Source organism: Bombus pascuorum, chromosome 14 (genome assembly GCF_905332965.1).
Source record: "Bombus pascuorum chromosome 14, iyBomPasc1.1, whole genome shotgun sequence".
Taxonomy (NCBI): domain Eukaryota; kingdom Metazoa; phylum Arthropoda; class Insecta; order Hymenoptera; family Apidae; genus Bombus; species Bombus pascuorum.
In genome coordinates this window covers 5,520,140-5,542,096 of record NC_083501.1, presented here as the reverse complement: position 1 = coordinate 5,542,096, position 21,957 = coordinate 5,520,140, and the positions used below count along the sequence as shown (strand labels likewise).

General features: G+C 38.7%; 1 protein-coding gene across 4 annotated transcripts in view; it reads right to left on the bottom strand.

Moving 5' to 3' along the window:
* LOC132914090 (venom dipeptidyl peptidase 4) overlaps nucleotides 1–21,957 on the bottom strand; it is a 292,561-nt gene that overhangs the window by 114,586 nt on the left and 156,018 nt on the right. For all 4 annotated transcript variants that reach the window (XM_060972911.1, XM_060972908.1, XM_060972909.1 and 1 more), the window contains 2 exons: nucleotides 18,864–18,916; nucleotides 6,648–6,847 (listed from right to left, as the gene is read on the bottom strand). In XM_060972911.1, the coding sequence (XP_060828894.1) occupies nucleotides 6,648–6,847; nucleotides 18,864–18,916 (253 nt within the window). The remainder of the gene's footprint in view (nucleotides 1–6,647; nucleotides 6,848–18,863; nucleotides 18,917–21,957) is intronic.

Genomic DNA, 21,957 nt, shown 5'->3' with positions numbered 1-21,957 from the left:
GACAAGTGTTGCGTAACTTGTTCGAGCACTTGCTTGATAAACTTCATTTAATAACCGGCGTCTGTTGTTCTGCCGGTTAAATGGAATTTACATATTTCACTGACTACCGACAGGATATTTGGTGTCTAAGATATTTTTCTTCCAAGTTTATCACCGTGAGGAAAATTATAATTTTTGGTTACTTTGATTCAGCATAACGCTGGAAAAAATTAGAGAATTGTTAGTATTACGACACGAATATTTATGCAAACTCGTATTTGTTTAGATACATAAGAAAATATATTAGAAAGGAAACGTGACATAAATAAGAATTTATTTTCCAGCTTAAATAACGAACAGGTAAATTAATTTGCATATTGCATATGTTTTTCTACTTTACGTGCATTCCACGCATTTCTAGGTTTTTAAATTTTCTACAAATGCATACAAATCTGTAGTTTAGCTACCATCGACGATTCCACTTCATCAATCAAAGAGGAGTGACGTTGTAAACGAAACTTTGATAGATTCATATGGCACCGTGATAAATAAACTGATATTTAGATAGGAAATTGTAAACGATAACGGTCAGGATAACGAAAGCGATATTCGCAACTTTTGTCGCGTGTAGAGCAACAGAAAGTTGGATATACTCGCGGGATGGCGATACACAACTGGTTATAATATTATCAGGCTTTCCAACCGACCAGTTCTATTTTCGTTAACGACGCTAATGAAATATAATTAACGTTTGTCGAACTCTGTAGTTCCTTGAACATGCCGCATTAGATAATTCCGCCTCGTTTAAATTTAATACCGTCCGGGATCAGAAGGATATGTGAACGTAACCTGGCCAACATTCTCAACGCTAATGCCCTGATGCATAAGTTACCGAGCACGCGAACAAATAGATACAACCATTTTACTTAAAAGCAATCCGCATACACGTGTTACCAACCGAACATTTTAAATCACTTCATCGATTGCATTATGAAACTTTGTTCGAATTCTTTGAACAAGCAGATTTGTTTTCGTATAGGAGAAGATCGCTATTGATAAATTTTGGAAAGATAGAATTTTAAAAGGACATTTGTAAGTTTTCTCTATATTTGTCAATTCAAAGAATAGTTCTCAAGATGATTTTTGATATTTTTAATTAGCAATTGGGTGTAATTTGCCGATTGCGTATTTAAAAGATCATTTGAAGATTCCGAATCCACTGGAAAAAGGATCGCAAACTTGCCGCTTCTCGATTATCTACTAAAATTCCATCCACCCTTGCGAAGCCTACGAAAATGTACTCTCTAGCAAGCAGAGATCCGGAAATTATAATATTTGCTTTATTAATTTAAGTCCGAAAGTTCCTACCGTCTTTTTAACAATTCCACCTCGAAACCCAGCGGAGCTGCTTACAAATCGACGCCGATTTTACGCTTGAAATCATCCACCCTCGAAAATCCTGTCTTATCCGTCGAAAGAATAGCGACACGAAGTCGATTCATCGATCAGACCAAAAACACTAATGAAATTACTACAGACATCACTGAAGAACCATCGCGACGTCCATAACTATGTTCTTCGATGTGCGTTTCACTCAGACGAATCTGACGCGGACAGTTCCTCCGGTGGTGGATGCAAAAAATGAAAGCTGAGCTTCTGCAAAATGTTGGCGACTGAAAAAGCCAGCGTCATCAAAATATCAATCCTTGTTTCGCTGTTACTAGATCTTAGACTTGCCACTGTTGCTTCGCTACGAATTCCTCGAAAATAAAGATCGACTCTGTTTTGTTCGAAATGCGAACATGTGCGAAGTGTATCGTTCAGGATGAAATACGATCAATTTTTACAGTTCTCGCCATGATAAATCAACGGCGGTTTACAGCCAAGTGTACGAGGCCTCAATTCTTTTTCCAGGACTATTGCATCGCGTATCTGATTTGCTCGACTGATTTTCCGGGAAGAAGAAGGGGGCGGAAGGATGCGTTCCAGGAACAGAGGGTAGAGAACGTCGATAAAGTGTCAAAGCGTCGACGAAAGGCGTGCCAGGAACTTTTCAACAGCCTGTATTTTGTTCACCGTCAGCCGAAGACTTTCCTGCTGACGGCATACTTTATCCAGTTGCCACGCCGGCAGCGTGGCTCCGGGGAGGATTTCGCGGGCAAGAATTTAGGATAAAGGCTGATTTACACGCGCCACGACCCCCCAAACCATCCCAGCAGCGGCATCCGCCGCGCGCGACAGCCCATCGATTTCCGGATTCTCCGCGGAAACGAATGCGTATCTGTTTCGCGGCGCTCTGCCTCTATAAACTCAATCTGCCAGCCAGACCTGGTGGCATTCATCGCGAGTAATGCATATGCAAAGTGACTGTAAAATATTGTTTTCGTCCACGCTCTGTCGCGTTAAAAAATGCCGAACGTTTCTGGTCATGGGTCGCGCTTCCACGTTCCTGTTTGTGTAAATATCCCCGATACGGGACAAACGAACGTTTATCGTGAGAAATGTGCCGGATTTTCATCTTAGCGTGGAGGCGATGCTGCACGAAGTTTGTCGAGGATCAGTCGATAGCGAGGAATTTTTCTTTCTTGGGATCAGCATAGGGAGCATTCGTTAAATTGAGAATACGAAATTTTGCGCATCCTCTGGAATAGTTTTCAAAATAGTTTTGTTATCAGACGGTTGCTGTATGGTACAAACATTTTACTCTTAACCGAAGGTATTGTGGAATTTTCGATGGAATACTTTTTGTCGTTATGGACTTTTTAACTGGGCTATCCGGAATAGTTTCCAAAATTGTTTTATTATTAAGCAACGAGTATATAAAATAGAAACATTTTGTGTTCAATTGAAGGAATGGAATTCTCAGCGAAATTCTTTCTGCTGTAGTTTTCAAGAGAAATTTTTAACCAGAAATACGAAGGTTTCGGAGACTCGGTGAGATACTTTTTCATTTTTATGATTCCACTGACACGCGCCGCTTTTTGCCAAAATGAAATCGTGAATTCTGCGAATAACAGAAATACAAATCCGAATGTGCCAGATATTTTAACACGCGTTTGCGAGGACAATGGAAAGCACGCGTGGAATTCCTCGAACCCGTCCGTCTGTTTTCGCGTCAGTAGTACAGCCACGACGTGGGCTAACGTCAAAGACTTCGTTTCGCGTGTAAACAAATCACGAGAGAACCCCAGCGGCGCTAATCCCCGCACGATCCGGATCATGAATCCGATTCAGTCGTCGAATCCGTGGACAATCGGCCAGCAATTAATCCAGAGCGAAGTTTACCCTTCCTACCGGGAGCTGTGTCTAATCGAATCGAAGGACGCGCGATCCAAAGGACTCTCCGGATTCCAGACGACATTAATAGCAGAAGACAGAAGCAGCGGTAGAGAACTGAGAGAAGATGCAGGCGAAGGAGAAGGAACAGAGATGTGCGTTTAAATATTTACACAGCCGAGGAGATCTTATTGAATTCGCGTCGCGATGAATCGGCTCAGCCACCTTATCCAGAAGAAAATGATGAAAAAAAGTGGATAGATGGATGAATGGATTTCTCTATGAGCATCTTCCGATGAATTTTTATGCATCGTTCGTCCCATCGATTCAAATCTAACGAACTACAAAGTGAACGATTACGAGCGGACCGTGGATTTTTATACGATCGCGGGAAATTTCGAGACACAAAAACGCACAGAACGATCAAAAATAAATACGAAATATTCAGAGTACAGTATATCATAGTATACCACCCCTTGCGCAAGTAAAACACTTTCCTATCTAAATTCGATTATTTCAATCGATAAAGAAATGACCGAAGAGGAATGAACAGGGAATTTCAGAGAATTGAACTCTGATTAGAAAGAAGCATCGAGTTAGAAAATTTTAAATAGAACGATAATAAGAGGGAATTTTTATCGCCAGGAATAACATAAAAGGGAATGGTAATTTAAAAAATATTGAGAAAAGATCAGTTTACCAAACGTTTAATTCTTCTAAGAGCATTCGTTTTCTCTTTCTTTCGAAATCGCGCGACCAACCAAAATCTCTAACCTATCGCTGCTCGATAGAAAAAGACTTGAAAAAGTGAATGGATGGCTGGTTTCCCGCGGCTTTTCGGATGGATTTTTATGCTTCGCTCGTTCGCTCGTGCGCGATTTAACGAAATACCAGACAAACGACAGCGGCAAAAGGAACGTACTCGAGTAGTGCGAGGATAGAGCGAGACGCAAAGAGCTGATGAAGGCTCAGAAATATGCAAACGCGCGCAACGTCCCCCGAAGCATCAGCTGTATGAATTACGACCCCGGTACGTATTATCGTTCCCGGTTCCAAGGGGGTGAAAACTCATCCGACCTGCACACGTACAAAGGGCGGCGAACACGTGGCTAAAAAGGGCCGACGAAAAAATATTGCATCGACGACGTCGACATGACTGTTCGATCTGGAGCAAGAATCGCGTTAATACGCGATAACCGCGATTCAACGAGGGATTTTTTCTACATCCTTTCGTTTCCTTTTTTCCTCGTTTCGTACCACCGACGCGGCTGTATCCGTTAATCCTTCAAATACGGTTGTCGTCGATAGGGACGGAAAGTTTGCCTATCGATGACTCCGTTTGAAAATTCTATGCGAGTAAACCGTTTACTTTATGGTTGATTTAAATACTTTCGTTTAAATTTTTAAACTTTTGAAAACTTTTGAGTAAAATAAATGAAATTTATAATTAAAATTTACCATAGATTTATTATAAAATTTATAAATAAAATTTATTACAGTATCAAATTTTCAGTGAAGAAAATTAAATATTATTTTTTATTGCCTATTCTTTGATTGCTTGCAACAGGAATAATTAGTCTTGTACCTATGACGTATTAGTACTTTCTACGTAATAGATGTTTGTATTTGCGTGTGAGATGTATTGATAATGATTTATGAAATGTACGGGTACTTAAAGGGTTAATTACGCGCAATGGCAACGTTACATTACGCTATAGCGTAAGATAATGGAAATGGGGAATTAGAATCGCCTCTATGTGTTTCCGAATGATATTATTCCGCGGATTAAGGGTCGTTGACGGCTGCTAGACAATTTTAGCTACTAATTTCTTGGGTGACAATGAGGTCGTACCGTTGTAGTTGGCTGGAATCAATTGGTTAGTCGTATACGGAAAGGTAATTAGGGGCTGAGAAGCTTTGTTTGTTGCTGAATTTATGAGGGTCGTAGAGAATATGCAGATAAAGTATGGAGTAATATCGAAGCAATGCAAATAGCAATTTAGAAAATACACGAGTTATTCTAAATTTATGGAATCAAGTTGTCTATTTTTGAGAGAATTAAGTATTAATTCTGTACCTGGATAGTAAAATCGATCGTTTAAAGCAACTAACTTTTATCCTTCCAAAAAGCAAAAATAGCAAAATTTTCCTCACTATTCGATGCAATGAAAAAGAAATTCTTTAAAAAGAGAAAATCTTTTCGTTAAAAACGAAAAAAAGAAACAAAAGGTAGGAAATTATGCGGAACGATGTAGAAAACCACGAATTTCGAGCCGTTTGAAAATGGCCAATTAACAATTTTTTCCTAGAAGCGAGGGGCGTCTATTAAAAATAATTTATACGAGTCAAATTGAGCGAATCATTACAAGCTCGAAATTGGCGGGCTTTCGCGGTTTGGAAATCGCGCGAATCCCTTTATTCGAGATAGCCGTAGCACGATCCAGTTAATTTTGAAGTATGCAACCCTTGCTGGCGGCCCGTGTGCAACTACCTCGTCGTGATAACGCTATTTCCGCCCCGAACTATGTGAATTCAGCCGTGTGATGCTTGTTTATTCCAGAAGAACTGCCAGACAGCGGTTACGCCGTTATTAGCGAAACCGCGCTGTTACGCAATTACTCGCGCATTACAATCGCGCTTTATCCCCTAAGATTTCGATAGTTAAACATTCATCGAGTATCTGTCTTCGTAAGAGTGAGATATCGAGATTTCGAAATTTTGATACGTTGTAATGAGTGAGAGCTTTAAACGTTTCATTTCATATACCGTATATCATCCAGAAAATTTATGCTATTTGTTGTTTCGCACTTGAGGCAACTCGTTAAAAGGGACGACAAATTTCCTTGAGAAGGAAAAGTTCCTCGTGAAATTGCTCCATACATTTATCCTAAAAAATCTGTTAAATCCTTCGAATATTGCTCAACAGTACACTTTTCTATAAAGGCAATTCAAAAGTGTTAAAGAGAAAAAGAAAACGCTTCTGAAAGTGTAGTTAAGGAGAAAATTTTCGAGTAAGGATCAAAAAAGGGACGAAAAGAGAGTGGAAGGTCGAGTAGAGGCGCGAAGAACACGGGAGATAAGAGGGAGGGCAAACAGTCCGTGTACAAAGCAAAGAATCGAACAGATGGAATTGTTCGTCTAAACGCTTGGTCCTTGTAAATGTACTTCCTCAAACAGATACACGCGCGCCACTTACATCTTGTACATCGTAGAAGGTGTGCAAACAATCCACTCTATCTATAAACTCGCGAATTCACTTGAAAATCGAGTTTTCTGTCGATTTTCGTTGAATCGGCGTATCCCGTTGTCTAAAGTCTTCTGACTTAAAACGATTTAACATATGGTATCCCCATAAATAATAAAAGGGATTGAATAAGGTATAAGAAACTTACCTTCGTAGACCCAGTCCGGTACTCCATTATAAATAATTCCAAAGACCCCGGTGTCTGTGATTTGATAGTCGACGGCCACTTCTGCTTCTGGTCTATAATAGATATTGTTCTGGTACACGTACACCAGTGCATTGCCTTGTGGTGCCCAGGTTGCTAGTTGCAAGGAAATCGAGTCGTTTGCAGTCAACGAGCTCTCCGATCTGAAAACATTGGTTCACGTAATTTTTTACAATTTTTTCCTATAAATATGTATTATTTCGTAGAATATGAGATATTTTGCGAGGTTATATGTAAATGTGTGCAATGAATGAGAGGCGTAATGAATACCCTAACCTCTAATCGTTTCCCTCATATTGTTTTAATTCCTATTAATTATGTATGTTATACGTATTTAGATGCATATTACAAATTAATAATTCTAGCATTAAAGCAAATATTTAATAGTGATTATTAAACACATAATTCATGGTCAATTGGATTGTTAAATAAATGTGTAATAGAAAACTAAATTATTAAACAGACGCCTGGCAAACTCAATTAATGTATAATATGTAGTAGTAAACGTGATTGTGAAACAAACGTGAAATAGTACGCTCAATTATATCAAAATAAACCAATAACTAAGTGTAAAAATTGTCTTGAAGCTAAAACATAATCGTAATACGAATTACAGGTTACTCTAACAGCCAAATGAACGATCCGACAAACACGAACAAAAGATTTTAGAAAACTATTTAATTTTATCGCAACAATGACCACTACGTTATTAAACGAACGTGTATTAATAGAACGAAGCTAATAATAATGTATAAACGTAAAAAGAAGCAATAAGTACGTATAGATACGTAACTGACAGGTTAGGTTACACGATGCATTTCAAACTATGTGACTAATGTGTATTAATTAAACGTAGTAAAAATAATAGAAAACTCGTACACTAAGGAAGCATTTAAAGCATGTTTCTATTACACAGTTGATAAATTATTACTTTAAGACATTGTAAACGACGTGATTAACATTACGACACTCGACACTAAAGTGGCGGTTTCTCTGACAAATTTGACAATATTTAGGCGCGAAGATTCAAATACTCTTCTACCCACAATCACGCGACTGAAACCCGAAGCAAATAGTTATACGGAATTGTTAACGTTTTAATTCTTGTTCCACAGAATACATTAATAATATATTGACAATATATTATTAATATTCCGTGAGAGTCTATAACGACTAAACCCAATATCAGAGTCGATATGAAAAAGGAATGCTTGGAAAAAGGAAAATCTGTAATCCTCCATCAGAAGTGCATAAACTTCATTATGAATTATGAACTGCAGAACGGATAAACGGTTAATGTATTTAACCTCGTACTACCGTATTACATAAAGTTTAATGGATATAATTCCCACGATTCAACACACTGCAACAAGGAACGAATGCCAATCAAAGACAATAGCTGCAATATATCCCAACGTGGTAAGACTGCTTATATTCAAATGCGACTTAATCGTGGGTTAAATCTGAAGTTTAATAGGCTTATGGAATCAAATCTGGAATAGATTCGAATAGGTATGTATATCTTCTAAGCTATACGCTGCAGCTCTAAATCTGCTTTCCGCGTTGCATCTCGAATATCGGCTAACTCCAGTTAACGCTCAAGTTATTCGTGGCTTAACCTCATCTCATCGTCGTATTCATCGGTCTTCGACGAACAGGAGGAATGATGTCGTTACCATTTACTCGGCACTCCTTCTACGAGCGTCGATATTAACGAGAAGCGATCGAGACTCGAATTGAAACGATCGAAGAACAGAGTTAGAAAAAGAAGAAGAGAAGGAAGAAGTCGAGGGGAAAACGGCGTCGTTTGAGATTCCGTAACCAGCAGCACGATAAAACGGCGAGATATAAATGGTCGAGGATTCTACGTTGGCGAAGTAACAAGCAGCCATACGATCCTGTTCGATCAGAATTGCCCCGGAAGAAAGCACTCTCTGACGCGATACGAAACAAACCGGAGGCTACAAACGCCCGCAACCCACAAACACGCTGAAAGGAATAACGTGTGCTCTCGATGCCGCGATTACCGGCGTGGTCGAATGCATACAAGCTCCTCAGGATCTGTCGGTATTCTTATTTCAAAGGCAGTAAAAGCGGCTCGGACGTAAACCAAAGCGCTACGTACGTCGAGATTGCTGTGTTACAGAAAACGATCCTCCAAGGATATCGACGTTACGCTCTAAGCTCAATTCGTTTCTTCTTTCGATCTATCCCGCCAACAGCTTGATTAATATTTATCTCTACCCTGTTATACAGACTGGTTGGTTGATTGTACAGAACTGGGCGACAGTCGGCGAGATCAACATCGAGAATTTGCGTTGCGTGTTTTGTACACACAGGCTGAGTTACACAATTTGCCTATCCTGAGAGATTTATGCAGTGTATTGGGCAGAAAATTTAAGGGATGCTTCTGTGAGGCAAAATCGGTAGGACGAAAATAAAGAAGAAAAACATTGCACTTTTCGCCTTTGTTATTTCTCTGACCTACATTCCTTCATATAAAAAAGTTCCATGCTTCGTTTTTGTCTTATTCTGGCTCTTATGGAAACACCCCTTAAATTTTCAACCACTTACGTACAAACACCACGTAAAGCAATTGCCTGATACATTTATGTGAATTCTATTAGGTTCGCTGGCTGCTATATGAGGTACCGAGCAGAAGATTTAGGCTACGTATGTTGCACTATGTTATACAGAGTAGGTTACATAATTTGCGTATGTATACGACTGGCTCCGAACATACGTACAAAAATATCTGATATCTAGGAGGAAATGTATCGTGGTGGAATGATTTTTTTAAGTGAGTTATACGTTTAGGAGATATTCAGGAGATTTTGAATTTATTAAATAGAGTGCATACGTTTTTGTATCAAAATTTAAAAGAGCAATGAATATATGATTCTATAAATGCGATACTCTGTAGCGCAGAATCCGTTGCTACGTACATATTTCAGACTGCGTCCAATATCTGGTTATAACTTTGTAGCGAAGTTTTCACTTGCACATTACACGATTTGCCTGCAGTTTGACTGAACAAGTTGGAAACACCCTTTATACATTTTATTCCGTCAATATTATCATACGATATATTGTTAGAAATTGTATAAAGATATAAACTCGAAGAAAAAGCTTAATATATATATATTTGTATCCAAAAAATATTTTTAAAGCTGTTAATGCTATGTAGCTCCCAACGCGTGGCTTTTGTTTCAATTATCCAAATCCTCAGGATCGTTCGTTTAATCGAATGGGAGGAGTAACTCCGCAGGTAGTCGGTAGAATACATTTCCGAGAAGATGTAGATGGACCTTTTACTTGAAGCGCTGCTTCTTCTCTTTTTTTCTTTTTTTTTATGGTGAAACGTCGTTTTACGAGAACGTTGCTCGGGGATTCTGTCGAGCTTTCGCCTGGTTGGTAGATTCTTGGTTTACGTACCCGCTGTTAGAATATTCGATGCTGGATTCTGGCCTTCGCTTCCGAGATTATGGCATCTTGATTAAACTATAGCATCGAATTTCCTAGCGAACGTTAGATCTCTTATTAAATATCCCCGATCGAGAATCGATTGAAAATCTTAAATTAAGATGGCTATTGAATTACGATAGAAAATGAAATACCGCGAACGACGATGGAATTTCTCGGATTGTAGTGAGTGCTTATTTATCAGTATTAAATACTAATCTCGTTTCATATTTACTATCGAACAGTTTTTACTATTGTAAGAATGCTCAGATGATAGTAGATAGAATAGATTTTCTAAAATACATCTTATAAATTCATTTCCAGTAAATGCACGAATAAAACGTCGAAAGTGAACGTTTATTTAACTGTATCAGATCCCGATATCTTCCTACTTTTACCATTAAACAGTTTTTATCGTTGTAAGAATGTTGGCACGAGCCAATTTTCTAGCTTCTTTCCAGATATAAATGCTCCTAGATAGATAGATCCTATAGATTTTCTTTCCAGATCCTTTTGCTACCTTTTGTTAAAAGTAAATGTCAGGATCTAGCCCGAAATTTAGGTAAATGGCCGCATAATTTTCACAGAACGGGTATGCAAAGTGATGGATCGGGCTGATTGAGATCCTTTTATATCTAGGAAAGGCAGTAAAAAGGTATCACCGGAATTCGCTAATGGCTTTTAAAGGTGACTATGGTTAGGAGTTAACGCGAGCCGGTGTGTGTTCATGCAGAGTTGGCACACGGTTGAAAGGCTGAGTAATAAAGAAGCTTGAGCAAGCGCGTTACATTATTTCCCTTTTAGAATTGAATCCGCATGCCAAGCAGATATACGCGGTACGTTGCTAAACTCGGTCACCGAAATTAAATGGCGGCTTAAAGAATTTACGGAGGTCGCGACGAGAACTCGAGGAACCATCCTTCGGACATTCGCGTTTTTATTTTCCATCGAGCTGAACCGACCGGAAAAGCTTCCTTTGGTACTTTAGTGAAATTAAAACAACGCCTGTATAGAAGAGATATTTTCCAGATTTGGCTTCAGTTTCGATGGCCATTGCGTTTTTCACAATCAACGGTGTGTTCTTCTATTAAAGAAGTTACGAAGATTGGATTAACCTTCCAATTCTTATTACATATTCACGTTACGATCCAATATTCCTTTCTGATCTTTATTAAGAATTACAAATTATGTGACATGTTTAGCTCTACAACAAAGATGTTTAGGTATTGTACTAATGTACAATGTATCCACGCATTGGCCAAAAAAACTATCAATTTTCTTACCTTACAGAATAAATAAAAGCTGACACACTTGGTTCAGAAATTGGAGGCTAAAGAATGCAATGGAATTTGAATACCACCAGAGAACAAAAATTTCCCTTTTAGAAAATCCAAGTAATGCTTCCTATCCTTAAAAAAACTCCTATAAAACAGTCACCAATAAATTACGTAAAGTGCCAGGTCTTCTCGAAATACCTGATAAACTCTGGGTCAACATCGATATTTCCAGCTAATCCCTAGACGGAAGATCAGTTGTACAACGGGGAAAAAAGACTCTAGTAACATGAACAAGGGCAACAAAATTTTTCCTTGACTCGTTCGCCGGAATTACTGCAGCAACGATGCCATGGTAGTATCAGAAAAAGAAAAAATAACAAGTACTTTGCATGGAGGAAGGAGTGGATGGCTGTAAAAAAAAAAGTAGCCTCCTCGTAATTCCTGGCATTTGAATTTTAAGACGTTCAAGCTTAAGTGACTACAGCAACCCTATCTTGCTATAATTTCTGATATTTGAATTTTAAGATGTTCGTGTTTAGACGACTTACGAAATGCTGTGTTATTTGAATTTTAAGATGTTTAAGCTTAGGTGTCTCAAGCAATCCCATCTTATTATAATTCCTGATATTAATATCAGCTATCTGAATTTTAAGACGTTCAAGCTTAAACGACTCAAGCAATCCTGTCTTACTATAATCTCTGGTATTCTATACACGTATTATATATAGTGTAATATATACTATAATTTATAGTATATTTAAGACGATCAAGCTTAAGTGACTCGAGCAATCACATCTTATTCTAATTCCTGATATTCGTGTCAGGTATTTGAATATTTCAGGACCTTCAAGCTTAGATAACGCAAGCAATACCATCTTACTATAATTTTTGGTATTTGAGTGTTGAATACGGAAGTAAAACAATCTTCTCTCGACTCGTTCAACGAAATTTCTGTGGTAACAAGGACCTGATAATACCGCAACAGCAACAACAAAGGAAAGATTCGTTATAAGAGGAAGCTACTAGGGAATTTCATACAATTTATAAAATACATCGTGGCCAATGGGAATTGGAAGAAAGGAGAGGGGAATCGATGGAAAGTTTCGCGAGTCTCAGCAGCAGCTATCGTGATGTCAGAGAGGTTCGGCTTCAAAGGAGAAGTTTTGGTCGGGAAGAGCGAAAGAAAGGGGATGGGCGAAGAGTCATAAATAAAGACGCTGGTATTCATGTAGCGTAGAAACCGGGTTTATGGCCGAAACTCTTGTACCCTGTGGTACAAAGTGCACGGGCGTTCGATCCCTTGATTTCAGACTTTAAACCGGGACACGGTTCGTTCCCCCTAATTGATAGGCGAACTGCAGACGCGACAACGACCGGCACGCGAGTGAATTAGCAAGAAATTCAGTCTGACTGCGAACCAGTCGCTGGAGATTTAAAGCGTGCGTCGTCCATGGCTTACAAAGCTTTGTCGAGAGTTTGGTAAGGGAACGTTGTTAAAAGTTAGTCCAAACGCATGCGTTTCCTGCGGTTCGAATCTGGAGCAGCTTATACGCGATGCTCTGTCTACTATCCGCTTTTCTCGGTCATATTCATTGATCGTAGTCAGCGATGTAGGTAGAACGATTTCAAATTGAACGAACTTTGACTTTTGAGATGCTATTTTTGGGTGTATTACGTATCGGCGAAGAAACCGAGAAATTGGAAAGAGACCATTTGAAAATGTTATTAGACACTTTTTAACGAGATAAGTCGATCGTCGTTCACAGTTGAATTAACTTTGATTTCTGTTCAAGAATTGTAAATTTATCGTTCTTGATAGCTCGAATAATTTAGAATTAAATACACTCTGATATTCGTCGTGAATAATTTTCTACCAAATTGGAATATTAAAAGAAAAGAAAAGAAATACAAACGGAAAAATCAAAAAGAGGAACTTTGTTACCAAAGGAATCCGATATTTTCTACAGTACACGGAATACCGAATCCCATTAAATAGTAGAACGTCGTTCCGCGAAACAAAGGCAACGAACCCTTCTGGAGGCGAGAGCAGAATTCGGCAAAGATCCGTGCCATTCGTGCGGAATAAAGATTGCTGGAATATCGTGTGTGTACATGGTGCGAGCGTTGCTGTATTGGTTATAATCAAATTCGTTTAAATGACTCAATCCAAGTTTGGGAAGGCTTGATTGAACAAACGGAGAAAACACAGAGAAGAGAAGACGGAATGCTGGCGGTAACTGGCCCAAGAATCACCAAGGATTCTGATGTTATTTCTCAATCGTATCCCAGAAGAAAGAATTTCTGAATATTTTTCGTTCGTTCGCAGTTGGTAAAACGTTGGCAATAAGTCCATCGAGAAACGAACGACAAACGATTCGATACAATCGACCGATGTATTAATGACGAACCAGGAATGATTCGAATTGTGGCAATGGATCGCAATGTTAAGTATTTTCTGTTACCATTCTTCCTCTCTATTCGCTCGATCTGTTTGTATAAGTTGCTTATTATCGTTATTCAAGCTATTATCTTCAAGACTCATTGTGTTCTCGACGCAACAATGTTCCATTGAAGGAAATCGATCTTGTCGAGCTTCGAAACGCCTCGTATACTACGTATTTTGACGGTTCACTATGGCATAAATCATATAAAGAGATCACGTTGACCGAGGAAAAAAGGATTACGTTCATAGTCGAGCGATGGCTTACGCGTTGTTCCAGATGAATCGCGCTCAAAGAGAAAGCGTACAAACTACGTTCCCTGCTGTAGAGAGAATATTTTATTTGAAAGATCATAATGAGTCTGTGGTGACTGCGTTTCGAGCGAAGCTCTCTGGTTAACTTAGATTGCGCCAAATGGAAATGCTAATTTTCTGGTTTGTTGTCGATTACTCTCAAACGTAGCAAAAGCAAATTACGTATAGCAAAGTATCAAGTAATGGTACCGTGTGCTTTTTTCGAATATATAATCTTATACATTCTGACGTTACCTCGCGGTATCATTTACAGTGAAATGCTACGAAACAGTTCCTCCAAAAGGAAAGTCTTCTTTCGTGTCTTTTGACGTGTATAAAACGTTAACGCCACTAAGAGACGTCGCATTTAATTGCACAAAGAGAGAGTTTAATTATATGCGCGCGGTAACGTTTTTACGTTTCAAACACTTTAATTTCACATTTTCTAGAAATATTACTCGTCAGTACCGCCGCATATATATCCAATTCCTAACCAACGCGAAAAGTATTCCTACCTGGAACAACAATCTCCAATTATCTAAGATAGCACCTGTGATAAAATATAATTAAAACGTAATTCGGGATTCGAGAGACTGACTTCGGAAGAAAGGAGATTCTGCTGGAGCGATGCTTAATTTTCCCGGGATATCATCTTCGTGAGATATCGAACGCGAGACAAGGAGAAGACGGCTGATCGGAAAATTGAAATCTGGAATTCATATCCGAGACGACGGCGGCGAATTTCATTTTCGATGGCACGTTGAAAATTCGCCGAGCATCCTCAGAAGCCTACGTAGAGAAAAGCCGACAGAGAGAAAAATGTCGCTGGCAGGGGAACGCGTAGCTTCGTTCGTTCTTCTGGTCACGCCACCAAAGTCATTCATGCGCGCCAACCTACAGCTTTTTGTTCTTAACTTATCAACTCGTTCCACAGCGACCTTTCCCGCATTTCCCTACCGTGACTCCTCGTCTGATCTCTCCGTCGACTGCTCCTTTCCACGATTATCGTATTTATGAGAGTGGTTTCCCCTCTACGAGAATCGAAGGGGACAATTCTATTTGTACCGTGTTTGTTTAACATCTGAATCTTCCATGTTCATTGTTACGATTGCAATCTTGCACGTCCATGATAAGACTTTTCTATATTACTAGACCAACGGCTGCCTAAATTTTGTTTGTGTAAAATGTCCGGATTTTACGTACAACTGTTTCTGCACACGCTTCAGCACTAGATTGGTAAATGCAGTCGACATATAACAAATTTTACGCTTCTTGTTTTCTTCAATTCTGACGCGTGTCAGTTCAGTGATTAAATTGTGCAGCGACAAACTGTAACGTGAACGTTATGTTACTTTCACCTGGTGTTTACTGCGTAAAACTTGCTCCACGATAGATCGACGTAAACGAAATGCGAATACCATATTTTAAGTTACTCCATGTATTTTCAATAATTCAGATATTAAATTGTCTATATGATAATAATAAACAGTTATCGATACAATAGTATTAATTGTACGAATACTATAATATTCTAGATTTGTAACGTTATATGCATATCACGTTGATCAACAATATCGATGAAATATAACTATCGACATAGCCACGTGCGTATGTTTGCATTGCAATATCGAAATAAAAATTTAATTTTGTACTCTCCAAATTGTTGCATTTTTTGTTGCATGCAAATCATATGCTTTGCGTTTCTAATACAAATATTAAAATATTTTGTATCATAATCATTTTACACAGATATGTACACGTGTGCCATTGCACGCACAGAAACAATACGCACGCCTTATATGTGTTATACCTATTCGTAGTACGTAAAATCGTGGACACCTTGTGCATAAAGAGTTAGCAATCTGTAATATGTTAGGTTGTCTGAAAAATTTTTTTCGTTTCATAAGGTGATAATAGATGAATTTCTGTTTCATATTATTTTATTGAATTAGGTATGATCCATTTCGTTCTATTTCTATTATTATGTTCGTGTATAATTCAATAAATTAATATAAAACAAAAAACATTGTGCGTCTATTATTTCCTTATAAAACGAAAGAAACATTTCGGACAACCTAATACATATAGAAGTCTGTGATTTTTATGGAAGATTTGTATTGACGTAATTAAAGTAGCGATTCGTTTCATCCGTTGAAAAATACACATACCCTACTTTGGGTATTTTATGTATTTTTGTGTGTCATATGCGTTGTATATCGCATGGCTTCGGGTTGTAATTGTGCCATACGTATCTAGAACACTGCCTGTATTTACTATTCTAATCCTAGTTATATCAACCATAGAACTATAGCTCTCCTCATCAATATTTAACTGCTAGCTACATCCAACGTAATACCTGCGCTCGCTCGTAAGAATAATTGTAGTAGCACTCCACTTGCAGATTTAGCTAGCGTCCATATTTATACCTGAGGTAACGGATTAAGTGGAGAGAAAATTATCTGTGTTGCATTTGAGTCAAGCTACACGCGTCTTGCACAGGAACACAGTTATCCCATCACTCGTCCGTACTGAACATCGATCTTAACTGGAACCATTGTAATATTCAAAACCACTGTCTTGTTAGAAAATGAAATTTGTGATTAGATAAAAAGATTATAGTTTCAGTCGTTTACTAAATTAAAAAATTAACAAACATGACAATCTTCGATACAAGTCATTTGAACCTACCAAGCTTCTTTCGCGTGGTTCTGCAATGAAACGTTGCGTTAACGCAATTTTGAGCGCCGCGTTAAATTTCGCTGACAAATTCTGAACGACCTATATAACATGGTTAGAAAAAAATATGCGAATACGATATCATATATCGCAAAAATTCAATTTTATGGCACGGTATATTTCAATCTATCGCGGCTGCTAGGCAAAAATATATAAAATTCGCGTGGTGGCTCACGTGTTAATGGGTCGGAGAATAAACGTGGGTGGTAAATGTTCCAAATGTTTCTCAAACGGAACGCGATGGACGAGTTTCCTGGTTTGAAATACGGCCGCGGCTATAACTCCGAACTTTGAAGGACCGAACTTTCGAAATACGCCGGCGTGAACAGCGAAAAAGTTCCCGCCGTTTCTGAAACCGTTCTCGACCCTTGCTCCCGTCAACGAAAAATCCCTCTAACCTTTCGAACAATATTGGTTGTTACGTTTCTATAGAACTTTCATGCTCCATTCGAAACTTTATGGAAGGCTTCCGCGGCTTTTCGCCAGCTTCCGATCTAACGTCGTTTACCAAGCGGATAATCCGTCGGGAATCGGTTTTCACTCCCACTCTATCCAACGTAAATCTACTACTTTAGCCTTAAGGGGTCTTAAGATGAAAATACCGATCGATATTCGGCTGTAATTAGCGAGCTTTCCTCGAAAGTTTCTCATTCTAATCGAGGAAGTCGATACGCGCGGGGCTTAACGCGGTCATAGTTCGTGACGAAAATTTATCTCCTATGGATGTTGGCAGGAGCGTTACACCTGTCACGTGAGATTACATGTGCAATAACGCGTTGAGCAATTACGTTAAATAATATTTGTGACAGGATATATCGCGTAGATTCTTTGAAACTTGTTAAGGAAATGCATGCGCATGATACAGGTTGGCGAAAGCGTTTCACGAACATGTTAAGTACGTTGTGCTAAACATAGTGAGATTTAATTAACGCTATGACGAGATTCGAGGCAAAGCTTGAAACTAACCTGACGTTATATATAGAAATTACAAGATATTTATTGGAAACATATATTTACGACATGTAAGAAATTTCACGTAATTATCATCTGCTCGAAACTATTCTCTCGGGCTGCAACATCATCTCGTCGTACGTACGGAGTTGGAAAGCCGCGAAGGATAGCAATAAAGACTTCGGGGCAGTGACTGCAAGAGAAATTCGTGGTGCACCAGCGAGTACGATTAAGCCAGTGGCAAAGTGGGTGGAAACGAATTCCAGGTAAGCGGCGTTGGCTCTAATCGTAATATAAGCACTGTTAAATGGCAAATTAACGTCCAGAGATCTCCCGAGTAAACTCCTACCGCTGCCGAGTTCGAGAAAAGCAAGAGTTTTAAATTTTAAACGACGATGGAGGAAAATTTCACGATGACGAGATTACACAATATTAGGACACCTACTCGTTACATCTGGCGAAAAACTTGGACCACAAATATTGCTTTAGTAATTGGCGCACAATACGAGTAAAATGACAGATATATAATAAAACATTTAGAGAATGAAGACAGCGGAAGGCGTACAATTTATGCAAAATATGTATATTGTTCTAATTATTAATACTTTTGTCCGGCATATCTTTGCTTCTTCAACAAAATATTGTTCTCACATCTGCCTCGAAGAAGTAAACCGCGGAACAAGCCGCAACGTGCTAATAAAAACAGCCGGGTTATGAACCCCGAGAAACCACAAATATGTCAACTAGGGAAAAGGATTGGGGAGAAGCTTCGCGTCGCGTTTCGCGATTAAAACGAACACCACGGGTTAGGTCGCTGTGGATGAAATTCTCGCGGTCGTAATTTGCACGCCGGCAGGCCCTTTCGAGTGATCGCGCAACTTCGCGGTGGCGCGAAGATTAAAATGCAAATCTGAAGTTCTGTGACCCCTCTGTGAGGTGGAATAAGTTTGAGATACGATTAGGTGAAATGGCCCGCGGCCTCGCCACTCGTTTACTTACAAGGTCTGCAGATTCACGATCCTGTAGTGGGCCAAGTACGTGTGTCGATAGAGCTGCAACAGAAAGAAGAGCAACGGAGAATGTTTATTAGCCGAGACTGTCAGGGAAACTTGACCGGGGAAATTGGATACCGGCAAGCTTTTAAGGGTTAAATAAACGCTCCCGGGTCTTATCGCGACGTTCTTGTCGTTTACTCTCAGTTTCTCCTTTTTTCTTTTTCAGAATCATTTTCTTTTACTTTTTCGAATCTCTCTCTCTCTTTCTCTCTCTTTGTCCCTGTCGGGCACAGGCTCTTCGTTTAATATGTTCCTCGGGTGAATCACGTTCGAGAGATTACGTCCTCAGGGACGGATTCCGTTGAAGCTATATTAAAATTGGTAGAGATGCAACCGACAGGACGATGGGCATTTTCTTTTTGAGAGACGTAGCAAGATTTGTAAAGGGAAAAAAGGATTTACATGTATGAATTTGGTTAGGACGAGGTAAATTATTCTAGAAAATTATACAATTTAGGATTTTGAATATAATTATCCGCCACGATTTGTCTCGCTCTAATGAAATGCATACTGCTATAATTATACTTTCCAGATATCTTGTGATCGAAATGGCCTAAGAAAACGGACCTTGTCACGTGTCGTGGTTGTATATGGAATTCAATAATTTCCTATGGTAGTAGTATTTATTTATTGTACAAGGCTTATGCCCAGTGTATGCCCATAGTAAATAAATATAAAATAAATGGTGTTTTAAGTTTATACAGTGGATTAACTGTTTCGTTATGGCTGTAGTCCCTTGCTGTTAGCTAATTCGATGATGAATTTTCTCCAGTTTATTCCTATTATAATGCCCAACTTATTTTCCTATTCAGTCTTCTAAGTAGAGGCATTTTAATCTCGTGCACGATTTTATGTATATATCTTTTGTTAGCTTTTCTTCTCGAAGGAAAAGAATACCTGCAACGTCCATATTTTTTAAGGAAGCTGACCTGCATTGCCAATTTGTGAGGACACTTGATTAGAATATGTTCTACTGTTGCCATTTCGCTCCTACTACACGGTATAATTTCTTATACTTTATCACGTTTTAACAACATTAATTATAAGTGACAGAATTTCGATGAAATAAAATAAATGGCACCTTCAGTGACATAGAAAAATGAGGCTCGTATAGTATTAATTTATCTACAGAGTTACCTGCGTTTCGTTACAGTTAACCAGTATTCTCCTACTTCATATCTTTTCAATGAATTTTCAATTTATGCGATACACGTGAAAGGGCTTCCGAATAAATTCCATGTCTTCGACACGTATATCCACTTTCGACCCTCGCCGAATGTCTGTGACGTTTTTTTACTACAATGTAAAATCGAAATGAAATCACGGCGAATTTTTATGCCACACAATTTTTATCCCAACAGTAGGATTCCCAACGTGCATGCCACTTCTTCTTACTACGATATTCTTCTTACGTCGCGGGCGCATGAATTTGATATAAAATTATTTCGCTCGAAGCGCATTGCACCTAACCACTGGCGAAGGACGGATAACGGCACGTAATTTTTATTTCAATAGGGGAAGGGCCGGTAGCTAACGAACCCTTTACTAGTAGATTTATCTGAAACCAGTCGTCGCGAAACACCGACTATTTCAGCGTAGAGCGCCATAACGATAACGCGATTCATACGCCGGAGGACCGCTAATTACGAAACAGAAACACGAGGCCGCCGCGTAATCGGAATTTTCAGTTTCGAACAAAAAAAGTTATAGCGATAATCCGACACGGTTACGCGACCTTCTAAAACGAATGCAAATTTCGTCGAAAATTATACAGCAGATGAAACGCGTCTTTGGAAACGGCAAAAATGAAGAAACGAGAGATTGGAACATTTGGAAATTTTATATTTCCGCTAACTAGGACTGATCTTAAATTTTGATACGCTATATCTTTTATAAAAAAAAAAAAAAAAAAAGAAAAAATATCGCAAGAAATGTGCTTCTCTTATGAAAAATTAATATTCGCATAGGCAACCAGGGTCGTTCGTATCTCGAGCGACATTTTATTCGCAAGTTTCTTGCAGGCGAGTTTTTATTATCCCTGAAAGCCTTTCAAACACTTGACTTACAAACTGATTGTATAACGTAGTATAGATTTCGGTAAATATCTTGGAATCTTCTCAGATCTTTCGTCAAAGACTAGAGTAATAAAAGAATTTAATGTAAACGTAAACGACTCATTTTGCTCATGGCAGATTAAATAGGTACCATTGTTAAATATATCGGCAATTAAAAAGATATTTGATTCGAATAAATAACTCGTATCTCCTCTTCCTCGCAGAGGAAAAAATAGAACGAGATACAAAGAAATAAAAGAGTTGAGAGTTCGAGAAAAATACTAAAATAGTCGTCGTATAAGGAAGAATAAAAATGGCAGATGTTTCGCGATGGGACGAACATCGAGGCAGCGTCGCTTATCTCTGGAAATGTAAGCGGTTATGGTACTTGCGTTTTTCCCTTATGTTTCATAGCTCGTACAAAACCCCTTATCGTTGCTGTTATAATTCATCTTTCGCCGGAAATTCAAATGCAGCTTTCGTATCGACTTTCACGTCACGATGCAATAATGGCCAGGCTGTTTCCTTTTTCTCCTGTTTCTGCACGGTTTTAGCGTGCCTTTCGAATTGCGTGACGGGCGAAACAGTCGTTTAAAGACTCTGCCTCGCCGTCTTATCAACTTGAATTATCGTTTCTAAGTTTAAATAGAAAAACGGAATTCTAATTGCTAGCATTTATACCTATAGGTCTCCTTTGCTTAAGACCTTTCCGTGTTCCGTTCGAGGAAAGTAAGTAATTATTTCACCTTTCACAGTTCTATTAGACGTTAACGGAGTATTTTAATCTGTTCGTTTTGCGTGTCGGATAGCGCGATTAAAATAATCGGCGAATTATTGTAATTCGAGCGGAAAGAATTTCCGACAGAAAGGAAATTAAATGAACGTTTGAAGACACACGTTGCAGATTAACAGCTTCTGATATTCAATTTTATTTGATGGAAGGGAAACTTCAAGTTTTTAATGAGAAAGTACGAATAGAATATA